This window comes from Cetorhinus maximus, unplaced genomic scaffold, assembly GCF_964194155.1.
Source record: "Cetorhinus maximus unplaced genomic scaffold, sCetMax3.hap1.1 HAP1_SCAFFOLD_182, whole genome shotgun sequence".
NCBI classification, from domain to species: domain Eukaryota; kingdom Metazoa; phylum Chordata; class Chondrichthyes; order Lamniformes; family Cetorhinidae; genus Cetorhinus; species Cetorhinus maximus.
The window spans coordinates 606,686-624,832 of record NW_027596163.1 but is presented as its reverse complement, the minus strand read 5'-3'; the positions used below and the strand labels follow the sequence as shown (position 1 = coordinate 624,832).

Below are 18,147 nucleotides of genomic sequence, written 5' to 3'. Positions count from 1 at the left end.
CCTCCAGCTTTGCTGCGGCTTCAAACTGTTGACAGGCCCCATCCTCCAGAAAAAATTCATTTGGCCCTTCGAGCCTATTCTGCCATTGAACAAGATCATGGCTGATCATCTACCTCAACTCCACCCTCGTGCACTATCGATCTTTGTCTTCCACAGTCCTCTGCAGCAGAGAATTCCAAAGCTCCGCCACACTTTGAGTAAAGAAATTTCTCTTCATCTCAGTTGCTGTAGTAGTTACTGTTGTAACACAGGAAACTTCTGACAGTGCAGCACTCCCTCAGACTGATGCAACATACTAACTACTAGGTACTTCTCTTTATTCCAGCTTTCTTCTCTCTCAAAGGCAATATAGAACACATTTCCACAGACACTGGCAGTCCTCTGGTACATTGTGCCAGCTGTTGTTCTCTACGTGCAAACATTGATATTCAATGTCAGCAAACTTGACAGGAGAGCACAGAGCCAAGACTGAAGGGTCACTGATATGGAGCAGGAGCTCACTTAGCACGTGAGGTCTAATCCGAGATGGTAGATGGGATTCAGGTTAACATTTCATCTAAAAAAAACTGCACCTTCGGCAGTGCAGCACTCACTCAGTACTGCACTGGAATGTCAGCCTAGTTTTTTTTATTCTTTCATGGGATGTGGACTTTACTGGCAAGGCCAGCATTTATTGCCCATCCCTAGTTACCCTTGAGAAGATGGTGGTGAGATGCCTTCTTGAATCGCTGCAGTCCATGTGGTGTAGGTACACCCACAGTGCTGTTATGGAGGAAGTTCCAGGATTTTGACCCAGCGACAGTGAAGGAACAGCAATATATTTCCAAGTCGGGATGGTGAGTGGCTTAGAGGGGAGCTTCCAGGTGGTGGTGTTCCCATGTGTCTGCTGTCCTTGTCCTTCTAGGTGGTAGAGGTCATGGGCTTGGAAGGTGCTGTCAAAGCAGCCTTGGTGAGTTGCTGCAGTGCATCTTGTAGATGGTACACACTGCTGCTACTGTGCATCAGTGGTGGAGGGAATGAATGTTTAAGGTAAGATTAAGATTATGCACTCATGTCCCTGGAGTAGGGCTCAAACCCACAGCCTAAATGCAGAAGCGAAAGTGCTGTCCACTGAACCACAGCAGAAAATTAAGAGATATAAAATTAAGGCCAAGTTGGAGAAGTGATACTAAAGGAAAAACAGGCTGGCAACTGAGAAGCCAGTGGCCACACTTACTGGATTCTAGTAAGTTATTATTTGAGCATTTTAAATTACAACCTCCCAATTACTGTAACAGGAGGCTAATGCAAAATTGACTCAGAGTGGGGATAGCACAGAAAGGGTGCTGTCTTTAAACTTTTACCTACACTACAGAACAAGTCGGTGAAGGTTTAATAGCACAAGACTTTTGGAGAAGCCCAGCAGTGAAACTAGGCCTTATTTCAATTTTAAGACATTAAAATAGTCGTTTGGTAGTGCAGAACTTGAGTTTTGCTTAAAAAAAGAGACATGTTATTGAAGCTTTTCATCTTGTACTCAACAGGACAGTTCACAATAAAAACAATTGTAAAGGGAACAACAATTTATACTGCATGAGAAGAGTGCGCCAATTGATTGGCAAGTAGACTGATTGGTAGAGGCATCACTCATAAGGCTGCCACTTTCGGTCCCAAAAAGTGCCCAGTCTACCTCAGGTTACCCTGGAAGGGTAAGGTATCTCAAAATTTTAAGCACCAGGTGAAGTTAGTAATTTCACGCTGCTATTATGCAGGAGCAACACGAGTAGTGTTCACCACTAACAGGATGCTGCCTTCAAGCTAAAAAGGCACTCTGCACAAGAAACTAATGAAAACCACCCCCATGCATTGCTCAGCTGTATACTTCATTCTGCCTTGTTAAAAATCAAAATTCTCAATGCTCAGAATAGAAGTGACCACCACAAACTGCACAACATGGCACACAATTACTAATTTAAATTATAGTTTAAGTTCTAAGTTAAGTACCTGGATCTGCACCTTAAGTGCTGTAAGCTGCAGGGCTATGGACCGGGTGCAGGAAGGTGGGATTAGAAAGGGCACCTGGGTGTCCTTGGGCTAGCATGGACAAGATGGGTCGAATGGCCTCCTTCTGTGCTGTAACTTTTCTATGGTTCTGTGACTTAAAAACCCCCAAGACTGATAATATAAACAGAAAGGCAAATACCTTGGTTCCAATAATCTGGATTTTCTGAGCTCCATATGCCCGTTTCATAAAGAATTATAAAGTATTTACAGCACAGAAATAGACCTTTCGGCCCAATAGGTACATGCCAATGTTAATGCTCCACATGAGCCCCTCCTTCATCTAATCCCATCAACATATCTTTCTATATCCTTCTATTCCTTTGTCAGCCATATGCTTCTCTAACTTTCCATTAAAATTCATCGACTGGGGTATTTCTAGTTGATGGTACAGGAAATATCCTGGGGAGCCATCTCACAGCTTCCTGACCACAGCCAGTGTTGGGAATGTGGATTTTGTAATACTGACAAAAGCTTACAGTGCCTCTATGCCAAGGATGAATTTCAAAAGTGAGGTGAGAGTGACTATCCTTGACATCAAGACAGCATTCGACTGAATGTGGTATCAAGGAACCCTAGTAAAACTGCAGTCAATGGGAATCTGAGGAACACTGTCCACTGGTTGGAGTTATACCTAGCACAAAGGAAGATGGTTGTAGTTATTGGAAGTCAATCATCTCAGCTAAGACATTGCTACAGAAGTTCTTCAGGGAAGTGCCTGAGGCCCCACCATCTTCGGCTGCTTCATCAGAATTTTGGAATTGGGGCTGGTCACTGATGATTGCGCAGTGTATTATTCCATTTGCAGTTTCTCAGTTCATGAAATAGCCTATGCAGCAAAACCTGAACACCCAGGCTTGGGGCTGGTAAGTGCCAAGTAACATTTGCACCACATATGTGCCAGGCAATGAAGAACACCAGCAAGAAACAACCTTACCACCTCCTTTGAAATTCAACAGCATTACCATCATTGAATGCCCCACCATCAACATCCTAGAGGTGGCCATTGACCAGAAACTGAACTGGTCCAGCCACATAGATACCATCACTGCTCAGGTAGAGTGAGAGCCTGGATATTCCCTGGTGAGCGTTCACCTTCTGACTCCACAAAGGCCCTCCAGCACCTACAAGGCATAAGTCAGGTGATGGAATACTCTCCATTTGCCTATTTACAATCTATATCAATGACTTGGATGACGGGATTGAATGTATGATTGCTAAATTTGCTGAGGACACAAAGATAGGTAGGACAGTAAGTTTGAAGAGGACATAAGGAATCTGCAAAGGGGCACAGATAGGTTAAGTTACTGGGCAAAAATCTGGCAAATGGAGTATAATGTGAGAAAATGTGAACTTGTCCACTTTGGCAGCAAGGATAGAAAAGCAGCATATCATTTAAATGGAGAAAGATTGCAGTGCAGAGGGACCTGGGTGTCCTGGTACATGAATCACAAAAGCCAAGTATCCAGGTACAGCAAGTGATTAGGATGGCAAATGGAATGTTATTTATTGCAAGGGGAATGGAATATAAAAGTAGGAAAGTTTTGCTACAGTTGTACAGGGTGTTGGTGAGAACACAGCTGGAATACTGTGTACAGTTTTGGTCTCCTTATTTAAGAAAGGGCATAAAAACATTTCAGAGAAGGCTCACTAGGCTGATTGCTGGGATGAAGAGGTTGTCTTATGAGGAAAGGTTGGACAGGTTAGGCCTGTATCCATTGTAGTTTAGAAGAATGAGAGGTGATTTTATTGAAACATATAAGATCCTGAGGGGGGGCTTGACAGGGTGGATGTTGAAAGAATGCTTTGCCTTGTGGGAGAGACTAGAACAAGGGGACATGGTTTAAAAATAAGGGGTTTCCCATTTAAGATGGAGATGAGAAGGAGTTAGTCTGTGGAATTCTCTTCCCCAGGAAGCAGTAGAGGCTGGGTCATTGAAAATTTTTGAGTTATAAAGGTTCTTGACTAACAAGGGAGTTGAGGGTTATCGGAGGTTAGGTAGGAAAGTGAAGTTGAGACCACAGTCAGATCAGCCATGATCTTATCGAATGGCAGAGTGGCTCGAGGCACCCAATGGCCTACTCCTGCTCCTAATTTATGTTCTTATGCCTGGATGAATGCAACTCCAACAACAGTCTAGAAGCAGGACCAAGCAATCCGCTTGATATGCACTTCACCCACCACTAGTATTGTGGTTGCAGTGTGCAGCGTCTACAAAATGCACTGAAGCAATTCACCAAGGCTTCTTTGGCAGCACCTCCCAAACCCACAACCTCCACCGCCCAGAAGAATAAGGGGAACAAGCACATTGGAACACAACCACTATCTTCAAGTTGCCCTCCAAGTTATATGTTATCATGGCTTGCAAGCTGTAGCATTAATGGGTCAAAATCCTGCAACTACCTACAAAATAGCATTCTGGCATAAAGTCTGCAGTGGTTCAAGGTGGCCCGCCACCACCACCTTTTTAACGGTGACTAAAGATGGGCGGTAAAAGATGCCCACATCCTTCTAATGATTTATTTTGAAAAGCACAGAAGTAGTTGAGGGATTGATGGCTGGCACAGAGGCAGAGCTGGCTGTGTTTGACATACATGTGGAAGTTTACCCACTGTCTGCTGATGATGCTGTCAAAGGGGGGTAGGTATAAGGTTAAGAGGGGGTCCTTGGGGGACTCCAGATGTGATGGTGCAGTTAAGATAAGGCATTGCTGGAGATGCTCTGGCTGCGTTCAGATGGTCAGGTGTGGAAATAAGCAAGTGCTGTTGCTAAGAGCTGATTGATGGAGGAGAGACGTTGGTGAAGGATGGTACAATTGATCTTTCGAACACTGTAGAAAGATCAGTAAGTCCAAGGAAGGGTAAGTCCCACAGTCAGAGATGATGTCCTTCATAACTCTGGTTAGAGTTAATTTAATGCAGAGTGAGGGGTTGAAGTTGCACTTGAGGGATCCAAATAGGGAGCTTTGGGCAGAATGTGAGGAGTCAATACGAGGAAAGGGAAGTTGCAGACGGCTCATAACTGGGGGGAGGACAGGAGGGTTTAAGTAGGGAGTGGTAACAGCAAGGAGAGGGATAGTGTCTGAGAGGGAATCACTGACAATATTAACAACAACAAATGTATTTGAACAAACTCACCCAGTGGAAAACTGAAGTGACAGACAAATCTTTTCCTCGGCATTAAAATAAATAAAATCTCATGGTAAGATTAATAGCTTGGTTTATGAGAGCAGAAAGTATTCCCACCTATCTCAGTATTTTAATATTCTAAATAAGCTACCTAGTAAAAGCATGTTGATGATTTTACGACAGGAAAGCACAGATCCCATAATACTTTCTTACTAAAAGTGAATCTCTAAATGTTGCATGGATGCATAAACTTCAAGAAATGACATATTTCCAGTCTGCATCCGATTGGGGTTCAGTGGCTTGGAGCCTTATTCAGTTGCAATCTGAAGTGATTCGGAAGATGAACAGTCTCATTGAAAGGTTATATGAAGCTTTCAGGCCCCTCTATTCCCACATTTTTGCACTCCTTTTCTTCCCAATTAATGTCACTACGCAGGTTAATATGAAGGTGGCAGGCCAACTGATATCTCCTGCCCAGTCGGTAGGCTGCTTCGGGAACAACGAGTAATGTTCCTTAACACAGGGAGGAAAAAACGCAACAATCAGAAATAAAAACACAAAATGCTGGAAGTACTCAGCAGATTAGGCAGCATTTGTGGAGAGAGAAACAGAATTAATGTTTCAGGTCAATGACCTTTCATCAGAACTGGGAAAAATTAGAGATAAGATAGGTTTTGAGCAAGGGGTGAGTGGGGTTTGGTCTAAAGGACGGTCTGTGATAAGTATGGAAGACAGGAGGGATTGAGTGACATAGAAACAGAAACTAGGAGCAGGAGTAGGTTATTCAGCCCTTCGAGCCTGCTCCGCCATTCATTATGATCATGGCTGATTATCCAACACAATAGCCTGCTCTCGCTTTCTCCCCATATCTTTTGATCCCTTTCGCCCCAAGAGCTGTATCTAACTCCTTTTTGAAAACATACAATGTTTTGGTCTCAACTACTTTCTGTGGTAGCGAATTCCACGGGCTCACCACTCTCTGGGTGAAGAAATTTCTCCTCATCTCAGTCCTAAATGGTCTACCCCATAACCTCAGACTGTGACCCCTGTTTCTGGATTCCCCCACCATCGGGAACATCTTTCCTGCATCTACCCTGTCTAGTCCTGTTAGAATTTTATAGGTTTCTAGGAGATCCCCCCCCTCATTCTTCTGAACTCCAACAAATATAATCCTAACCGACTCAATCTCTCCTCATATGTCACTCCCGCCATCCCGGAAATCAGTCGGGTAAACCTTCGCTGCACTCCCTCTACAGCAAGTAACAAAAGAGTTAGTCTTCCAGGGCCGAAAGTAATGGTGATGAGGCAAGAAAAAAAACCAAAGGAACGAGATATGCTGGGAATGTGCGTCAGTGGCTGAAAGTGAAAATAAGAGAAAAGCGGAAACATGCAAAGAAAACAGAATAAAATGGAGGGGCAGAGTTTACGGTCTGAAATTGTTGAACTCAATATTGAGGCTGAAAGGCTGCAAGTGCCTAATTGAAGGATGAGATGCTGTTCCTGAAGCATACGTTGAGATTTTTTTTACTCATTCACAGGATGTGGGCTTCGCTGGCTGGGCTAGCATTTATTGCCCATCCCCAGTTGCCCTTGGGAAGGTGGTGGTGAGCTGCCTTCATGAACCGCTGCAGTCCATGTGGTGTTGGTACTCCTACAGTGCTGTTAGGGAGGGAGTTCCAGGATTTTGACCCAGCGCCAGTGAAGGAACGGTGATATATTTCCATGTCAGGATGGTGAGTGACTTGGAGGGGAACTTCCAGGTGGTGGTGTTCCCATCTATCTGCTGCCCTTGTCCTTCTAGATGGTAACGGTCGCAGGTTTGGAAGGTGCTGTCGAAGGAGTCTTGGTGAATTCCTGCAGTGCATCTTGTAGATGGTACGCACTGCTGCTACTGTGTGTCAGTGGTGGAAGGAGTGAATGTTTGTGGATGTGGTGCCAATCAAGTGGGCTGCTTTGTCCTGGACGGTGTCAAGCTTCTTGAGTGTTGTGGGAGCTGCACTCATCCAGGCAAGTGGGGAGTGGAACAGTGCAGCAGGGCAAGGACAGAGATGTCAGTGGGGGAGCAGAATGGAGAATTAAAATGACAGACTACCGGAAGTTTGGGGTCATGCTTGTGGACTGAACGGAGGTGTTCTGCAAAGCGATCACCCAGTCTGTTTTTGGTCTCCCCGATGTAGAGATTGTGAGTAACAAACAGTATAATCAACTGAAAGAAGTACATGTAAATCGCTGTTTCACCTGGAAGGAGTGCTTGGAACCTTGGACAGTAAGGACGGAGGGGGTAAAACAGCAGGTGTTACATCTCCTGTGTTTGCAAGGAAAAGTGGCGTGGTTAGGGGTGATTGAGGAGTGGACCAGGGTATCACTGGAGGAATGGTCCCTTCGGAATGCTGAAAGGGACGTGGAGGAGTGTTTGGTGGTGGCATCATGCTGGAGGTGGCAGAAATGGTGGAAAATGATCTGTTAAATACAGAGGCTGGTAGGGGAAGGTGAGGACAAGGGGAGCCCGATCGCGGTTCTGAGAGGGAGGGGAAGGGGTGACAGCAGAGATGTGGGAAATGGGATGGACATGATCCAGGGCCCTGTCAACCACAGTGGGGGGAGAGTGGGGGGGTTCCTCGAGGAAAAATGGAAGACATCTCAGAAAGGCTGGCGTGGAAGGTTGTCTCATCGATACAAATGTGACGGAGACGAGGAATTGGGAGAGCGGAATAGAGTCCTTACAGGGCTTAATGTGTCAGGAAGTGTGTTAATGTCAGCCAGTTCTGCAGGACATCCACTGCAGCAAACTGCAGCAAAAGGACTGCTTCAAATCCACTCCACAGCCTTCAGCTATTCAGGGGACTGATAAAGCGAAGAAGACTCAGCTTGCATCCAGGAATTCTTCTTCAGGAAAGATAGCGCATGCAAATCTACCAGGTTGAGAAAATTTTAGATTCACAGGGAATTTTACGTATTTACTTTCCATTCCCAGTTCTCATCTCTCTCTGCATGGCTCCAGTATCCCCAGATCCTCTCCCAGTCTGTTCCCAGACCCACAGCCTTGTTTACCGAGTGACTCTATACACAGCTCACACATATACACACCTTCAGCAATCTCCCTCTGCTGGGTACTATTATAACCACTCACAGACAGACACACTGAAACAGAGGGACAGTGTGATTCTATACACAGCCACTAACATACCCACACACCAGTGTGATTCAATTAACACAGCCCACACATCTCACACAATACACATACACACAGGAACAATGTAATTCTAAACACAGCCAAAACACACACAACACACAGGAACAGGGTGATTCTAAATATAGCCCACAACACACAGGAACAGTCTGATTCTAAATATAGCCCACAACACACAGGAACAACCTGATTCTAAATATAGCCCACAACACACAGGAACAGCCTGATTCTAAATACAGCCCACAACACACAGGAACAGTCTGATTCTAAATATAGCCCACAACACACAGGAACAGGGTGATTCTAAATACAGCCCACAACACACAGGAACAGGGTGATTCTAAATACAGCCCACAACACACAGGAACAGTCTGATTCTAAATATAGCCCACAACACACAGGAACAGCCTGATTCTAAATATAGCCCACAACACACAGGAACAGCCTGATTCCAAATATAGCCCACAACACACAGGAACAGCCTGATTCTAAATATAGCCCACAACACACAGGAACAGCCTGATTCTAAATATAGCCCACAACACACAGGAACAGCCTGATTCTAAATATAGCCCACAACACACAGGAACAGCCTGATTCTAAATATAGCCCACAACACACAGGAACAGCCTGATTCTAAATATAGCCCACAACACACAGGAACAGCCTGATTCTAAATATAGCCCACAACACACAGGAACAACCTGATTCTAAATATAGCCCACAACACACAGGAACAGCCTGATTCTAAATATAGCCCACAACACACAGGAACAGCCTGATTCTAAATATAGCGCACAACACACAGGAACAGCCTGATTCTAAATATAGCCCACTACACACAGGAACAGCCTGATTCTAAATATAGCCCACAACACACAGGAACAGCCTGATTCTAAATATAGCCCACAACACACAGGAACAGCCTGATTCTAAATATAGCCCACAACACACAGGAACAGTCTGATTCTAAATATAGCCCAGAACACACAGGAACAGCCTGATTCTAAATATAGCCCACAACACACAGGAACAGCCTGATTCTAAATATAACCCACAACACACAGGAACAGCCTGATTCTAAATATAGCCCACAACACACAGGAACAGCCTGATTCTAAATATAACCCACAACACACAGGAACAGCCTGATTCTAAATATAGCCCACAACACACAGGAACAGCCTGATTCTAAATATAGCCCACAACACACAGGAACAGCCTGATTCTAAATATAACCCACAACACACAGGAACAGCCTGATTCTAAATATAGCCCACAACACACAGGAACAGTCTGATTCTAAATATAGCCCACAACACACAGGAACAGCCTGATTCTAAATATAGCCCACAACACACAGGAACAGCCTGATTCTAAATATAGCCCACAACACACAGGAACAGCCTGATTCTAAATATAGCCCACAACACACAGGAACAGCCTGATTCTAAATATAGCCCACAACACACAGGAACAGTCTGATTCTAAATATAGCCCACAACACACAGGAACAGCCTGATTCTAAATATAGCCCACAACACACAGGAACAGTCTGATTCTAAATATAGCCCACAACACACAGGAACAGGGTGATTCTAAATATAGCCCACAACACACAGGAACAGCCTGATTCTAAATATAGCCCACAACACACAGGGACAGCCTGATTCTAAATATAGCCCACAACACACAGGAACAGCCTGATTCTAAATATAGCCCACAACACACAGGGACAGCCTGATTCTAAATATAGCCCACAACACACAGGAACAGCCTGATTCTAAATATAGCCCACAACACACAGGAACAGCCTGATTCTAAATATAGCCCACAACACACAGGAACTGCCTGATTCTAAATATAGCCCACAACACACAGGAACAGGGTGATTCTAAATATAGCCCACAACACACAGGAACAGCCTGATTCTAAATATAGCCCACTACACACAGGAACAGTCTGATTCTAAATATAGCCCACAACACACAGGAACAGTCTGATTCTAAATATAGCCCACAACACACAGGAACAGCCTGATTCCAAATATAGCCCACAACACACAGGAACAGACTGATTCTAAATATAGCCCACAACACACAGGAACAGACTGATTCTAAATATAGCCCACAACACACAGGAACAGCCTGATTCTAAATATAACCCACAACACACAGGAACAGCCTGATTCTAAATATAGCCCACAACACACAGGAACAGCCTGATTCTAAATATAGCCCACAACACACAGCAACAGTGTGATTCTAAATATACCTCACAACACACAGGAACAGCCTGATTCTAAATATAGCCCGCAACACACAGGAACAGCCTGATTCTAAATATAACCCACAACACACAGGAACAGCCTGATTCTAAATATAGCCCACAACACACAGGAACAGCCTGATTCTAAATATAGCCCACAACACACAGGAACAGCCTGATTCTAAATATAGCCCACAACACACAGGAACAGCCTGATTCTAAATATAGCCCACAACACACAGGAACAGCCTGATTCTAAATATAGCCCACAACACACAGGAACAGCCTGATTCTAAATATAGCCCACAACACACAGGAACAGCCTGATTCTAAATATAGCCCACAACACACAGGAACAGCCTGATTCTAAATATAGCCCACAACACACAGGAACAGCCTGATTCTAAATATAGCCCACAACACACAGGAACAGCCTGATTCTAAATATAGCCAACAACACACAGGAACAGCCTGATTCTAAATATAGCCCACAACACACAGGAACAGCCTGATTCTAAATATAGCCCACAACACACAGGAACAGCCTGATTCTAAATATAGCCCACAACACACAGGAACAGCCTGATTCTAAATATAACCCACAACACACAGGAACAGCCTGATTCTAAATATAGCCCACAACACACAGGAACAGCCTGATTCTAAATATAGCCCACAACACACAGGAACAGCCTGATTCTAAATATAGCCCACAACACACAGGAACAGTCTGATTCTAAATATAACCCACAACACACAGGAACAGCCTGATTCTAAATATAGCCCACAACACACAGGAACAGTCTGATTCTAAATATAGCCCACAACACACAGGAACAGCCTGATTCTAAATATAGCCCACAACACACAGGAACAGCCTGATTCTAAATATAGCCCACAACACACAGGAACAGCCTGATTCTAAATATAGCCCACAACACACAGGAACAGCCTGATTCTAAATATAGCCCACAACACACAGGAACAGTCTGATTCTAAATATAGCCCACAACACACAGGAACAGCCTGATTCTAAATATAGCCCACAACACACAGGAACAGTCTGATTCTAAATATAGCCCACAACACACAGGAACAGGGTGATTCTAAATATAGCCCACAACACACAGGAACAGCCTGATTCTAAATATAGCCCACAACACACAGGGACAGCCTGATTCTAAATATAGCCCACAACACACAGGAACAGCCTGATTCTAAATATAGCCCACAACACACAGGGACAGCCTGATTCTAAATATAGCCCACAACACACAGGAACAGCCTGATTCTAAATATAGCCCACAACACACAGGAACAGCCTGATTCTAAATATAGCCCACAACACACAGGAACTGCCTGATTCTAAATATAGCCCACAACACACAGGAACAGGGTGATTCTAAATATAGCCCACAACACACAGGAACAGCCTGATTCTAAATATAGCCCACTACACACAGGAACAGTCTGATTCTAAATATAGCCCACAACACACAGGAACAGTCTGATTCTAAATATAGCCCACAACACACAGGAACAGCCTGATTCCAAATATAGCCCACAACACACAGGAACAGACTGATTCTAAATATAGCCCACAACACACAGGAACAGACTGATTCTAAATATAGCCCACAACACACAGGAACAGCCTGATTCTAAATATAACCCACAACACACAGGAACAGCCTGATTCTAAATATAGCCCACAACACACAGGAACAGCCTGATTCTAAATATAGCCCACAACACACAGGAACAGTGTGATTCTAAATATACCTCACAACACACAGGAACAGCCTGATTCTAAATATAGCCCGCAACACACAGGAACAGCCTGATTCTAAATATAACCCACAACACACAGGAACAGCCTGATTCTAAATATAGCCCACAACACACAGGAACAGCCTGATTCTAAATATAGCCCACAACACACAGGAACAGCCTGATTCTAAATATAGCCCACAACACACAGGAACAGCCTGATTCTAAATATAGCCCACAACACACAGGAACAGCCTGATTCTAAATATAGCCCACAACACACAGGAACAGCCTGATTCTAAATATAGCCCACAACACACAGGAACAGCCTGATTCTAAATATAGCCCACAACACACAGGAACAGCCTGATTCTAAATATAGCCCACAACACACAGGAACAGCCTGATTCTAAATATAGCCCACAACACACAGGAACAGCCTGATTCTAAATATAGCCAACAACACACAGGAACAGCCTGATTCTAAATATAGCCCACAACACACAGGAACAGCCTGATTCTAAATATAGCCCACAACACACAGGAACAGCCTGATTCTAAATATAGCCCACAACACACAGGAACAGCCTGATTCTAAATATAACCCACAACACACAGGAACAGCCTGATTCTAAATATAGCCCACAACACACAGGAACAGCCTGATTCTAAATATAGCCCACAACACACAGGAACAGCCTGATTCTAAATATAGCCCACAACACACAGGAACAGTCTGATTCTAAATATAGCCCACAACACACAGGAACAGCCTGATTCTAAATATAGCCCACAACACACAGGAACAGCCTGATTCTAAATATAGCCCACAACACACAGGAACAGCCTGATTCTAAATATAACCCACAACACACAGGAACAGCCTGATTCTAAATATAGCCCACAACACACAGGAACAGTCTGATTCTAAATATAGCCCACAACACACAGGAACAGCCTGATTCTAAATATAGCCCACAACACACAGGAACAGTCTGATTCTAAATATAGCCCACAACACACAGGAACAGCCTGATTCTAAATATAGCCCACAACACACAGGAACAGCCTGATTCTAAATATAGCCCACAACACACAGGAACAGCCTGATTCTAAATATAGCCCACAACACACAGGAACAGTGTGATTCTAAATATAGCCCACAACACACAGGAACAGCCTGATTCTAAATATAGCCCACAACACACAGGAACAGCCTGATTCTAAATATAGCCCACAACACACAGGAACAGCCTGATTCTAAATATAGCCCACAACACACAGGAACAGCCTGATTCTAAATATAGCCCACAACACACAGGAACAGCCTGATTCTAAATATAGCTCACAACACACAGGAACAGCCTGATTCTAAATATAGCCCACAACACACAGGAACAGCCTGATTCTAAATATAACCCACAACACACAGGAACAGCCTGATTCTAAATATAGCCCACAACACACAGGAACAGCCTGATTCTAAATATAGCCCACAACACACAGGAACAGCCTGATTCTAAATATAGCTCAACACACAGGAACAGCCTGATTCTAAATATAGCCCACAACACACAGGAACAGTCTGATTCTAAATATAGCCCACAACACACAGGAACAGGGTGATTCTAAATATAGCCCACAACACACAGGAACAGCCTGATTCTAAATATAGCCCACAACACACAGGAACAGTCTGATTCTAAATATAGCCCACAACACACAGGAACAGCCTGATTCTAAATATAGCCCACAACACACAGGAACAGCCTGATTCTAAATATAGCCCACAACACACAGGAACAGTCTGATTCTAAATATAGCCCACAACACACAGGAACAGCCTGATTCTAAATATAGCCCACAACACACAGGAACAGCCTGATTCTAAATATAGCCCACAACACACAGGAACAGTCTGATTCTAAATATAGCCCACAACACACAGGAACAGCCTGATTCTAAATATAGCCCACAACACACAGGAACAGCCTGATTCTAAATAGAGCCCACAACACACAGGAACAGCCTGATTCTAAATATAGCCCACAACACACAGGAACAGCCTGATTCCAAATATAGCCCACAACACACAGGAACAGCCTGATTCTAAATATAGCCCACAACACACAGGAACAACCTGATTCTAAATATAGCCCACAACACACAGGAACAGTCTGATTCTAAATATAGCCCACAACACACAGGAACAGCCTGATTCTAAATATAGCCCACAACACACAGGAACAGCCTGATTCTAAATATAGCCCACAACACACAGGAACAGTCTGATTCTAAATATAGCCCACAACACACAGGAACAGTCTGATTCTAAATATAACCCCAACACACAGGAACAGCCTGATTCTAAATATAACCCACAACACACAGGAACAGCCTGATTCTAAATATAGCCCACAACACACAGGAACAGCCTGATTCTAAATATAACCCACAACACACAGGAACAGCCTGATTCTAAATATAACCCACAACACACAGGAACAGCCTGATTCTAAATATAGCCCACAACACACAGGAACAGCCTGATTCTAAATATAACCCACAACACACAGGAACAGCCTGATTCTAAATACAACCCACAACACACAGGAACAGCCTGATTCTAAATATAGCCCACAACACACAGGAACAGCCTGATTCTAAATATAGCCCACAACACACAGGAACAGCCTGATTCTAAATATAGCCCACAACACACAGGAACAGCCTGATTCTAAATATAGCCCACAACACACAGGAACAGCCTGATTCTAAATATAGCCCACAACACACAGGAACAGTCTGATTCTAAATATAACCCACAACACACAGGAACAGCCTGATTCTAAATATAACCCACAACACACAGGAACAGCCTGATTCTAAATATAGCCCACAACACACAGGAACAGCCTGATTCTAAATATAGCCCACAGCACACAAGAACAGCCTGATTCTAAATATAGCCCACAACACACAGGAACAGCCTGATTCTAAATATAGCCCACAACACACAGGAACAGCCTGATTCTAAATATAGCCCACAACACACAGGAACAGCCTGATTCTAAATATAGCCCACAACACACAGGAACAGCCTGATTCTAAATATAGCCCACAACACACAGGAACAGTCTGATTCTAAATATAGCCCACAACACACAGGAACAGCCTGATTCTAAATATAACCCACAACACACAGGAACAGCCTGATTCTAAGTATAGCCCACAACACACAGGAACAGCCTGATTCTAAATATAACCCACAACACACAGGAACAGGGTGATTCTAAATATAGCCCACACACACAGGAACAGTCTGATTCTATACACATCACATACACACCGACACACACTCATACGAACAATGTGATTGTCTACACAGCACACAGACACCAACACACACTCACAGAAACAATGTGATTCTCTACACAGCACACACGCAGTGACACACATCTCTCAGTTGAATTCGGCTATATACATCACAGTTTTGACAAATGCTTTAGCAGCAGCAAAACTTCACCAACTGCAGGTAAAAGCTTTTCAGTCTGTCATTATATATTTTCACAAGATGATGAAACATATTTAACACCAAGTAATCAGAGCTACTGAACAGTGGTTGAAGAAAAGTACACACGGTTAACTGAGCAATATCTCAACACTTAGACCTAGATTTAGCATTAAAGTCAACATTCCAGCGAGAAGTTCAGCACAATATGAAGTGGGTGACAGCACAAATTCCATACTGCAGCTATATCTCCAGATGAAGATCTCCACCAGCAGCAAGCTGCAATATCCTACCTTACAGATCTTGTACAATGAATCCTGCCCGTCTCCATCAGAGTCCTTGAAGTAGTCATGGGCTGGGAAAGTGCGATTAATATCACGGGTAATAACATTTTCCTGAACAGAATCCTGCAAGAAGAATATAAATAAATTAGTCATCACAGAAGCTGTAGTTGATCTGTATTCTCCCTTGATGCACTTTTCCACAACACATATCAAACTGGCACATCACCCATAGCTCAAGGAGAATCGGGGAATGCACTGCTTTACAACAATCTCCCCAAACTCTCCCACTCTCTGTCCCTCATTCTTTCTGTCCCCAAACTCTCCCACTCTCTGTCCCTCATTCTCTCTGTCCCCAAACTCTCCCACTCTCCGTCCCTCATTCTCTCTGTCCCCAAACTCTCCCACTCTCTGTCCCTCATTCTCTCTGTCCCCAAACTCTCCCACTCTCTGTCCCTCGTTCTCTCTGTCCCCAAACTCTCCCACTCTCTGTCCCTCATTCTCTCTGTCCCCAAACTCTCCCACTCTCTGTCCCTCGTTCTCTCTGTCCCCAAACTCTCCCACTCTCTGTCCCTCGTTCTCTCTGTCCCCAAACTCTCCCACTCTCTGTCCCTCGTTCTCTCTGTCCCCAAACTCTCCCACTCTCTATCCCTCATTCTCTCTGTCCCCAAACTCTCCCACTCTCTGTCCCTCGTTCTCTCTGTCCCCAAACTCTCCCACTCCCTGTTCCTCAATCCCTGTCATCAATCCCTCCCACTCTGTTCCTCCTCCTCTCCTTCCCCAATATCTCCAGCTCTCAATTCCTCATTTGCTCTGTCCCCAATCTCTCCCACTCTCTGTCCATCATTCTCTGTGCCCCCAGTCTCTCCAGTTTTATCAATCACTGTGGAAAGGTGAACAGGCCTAAAATCACTGAGGAAAGCAGCAGAGGTGGAGAACTTGGGCTGCAAACTGACAAGGGTAGCATGGCCTGATTAGTTTAGAATTTATAAACATTTTATACAAAAGTCTAAATAAATAACTTGAGCTGAGTATTTCTGAATTTAAATTTTAAACCATGAGAATATTCTCTCTCACAAGTGGACGGAGCTCCACACACAAGAAGCCACAATGAATTAGCAGCTGGTCTGACATGGGCAACGTCTTAACATTCAGCTAACATTCATGCTGTTCCTGCAGCGCTAACTGGCATCCCAGAAAAATAGCACGGATTGGTGCGGATGTTTTAAACACGGGGTTCCCCACCGTAAATAGTTACACAGCAGGTCAAACCGAGCTCAAATTTAAATATTTGCACCGATAGAGATTACCACATATAAACAAGAATTTAAATGAAATAATAAAAGTAAACAGAGCAATACACTGAGCAAATATTATGCATGGTTTGCAGGACTCAGAAGTGAAAACCTCAGCCCTAACTTTAACTCTTCCTGCATTCCATCGAATTTTTCACAGCAGAAACAAACCATCGAACCCAACAGGTCTAAGCCATTCTATAACCCTAGGTGGCAGCACATTCCACATTCTAACCACTGGGTGAAGGGGGTTTTCTCTCGAATTCCTGATTGGATTTATTTGCCATCTTCATTTTTTTTTAAAAAATCGCTCCTAGTTTTGGGGTAGGGAAATATGTTGCATTTCCGACACGTTTGCGCCCACTGCTGTTTTAATTGCTGCCCTTCTGGTAAGATTGTGGCGAGGGCCGAATTAATATTGAAATGTTGGTTCTGCCAACGTCATTCAGACCCTGGTTCCATTTCAACGAGAGATACTCAGCAAAGCCTGGCCTGACCGGGGACTGAAAAGCCCAGCTAAGAACTCACATTAACACGTTTAGCATTTGCTGTTAGCCCAGGAGAGGCTGCAGCAATTCTCACGGTCTCTCGAGGAAACCTTGGAACCACCGCGTACCAAGATACCATTGCCACTAACCCCCGTCGCTCCACAAGCAACCTCACT

At 44.0% G+C, this 18,147-nt stretch overlaps 1 protein-coding gene across 3 annotated transcripts in view; it reads right to left on the bottom strand.

Moving 5' to 3' along the window:
- LOC144672973 (rab GTPase-activating protein 1-like) overlaps positions 1-18,147 on the bottom strand; it is a 442,218-nt gene that overhangs the window by 124,894 nt on the left and 299,177 nt on the right. For all 3 annotated transcript variants that reach the window (XM_078534975.1, XM_078534977.1, XM_078534976.1), the window contains exon 14: positions 16,201-16,314. In XM_078534975.1, the coding sequence (XP_078391101.1) occupies positions 16,201-16,314 (114 nt within the window). The remainder of the gene's footprint in view (positions 1-16,200; positions 16,315-18,147) is intronic.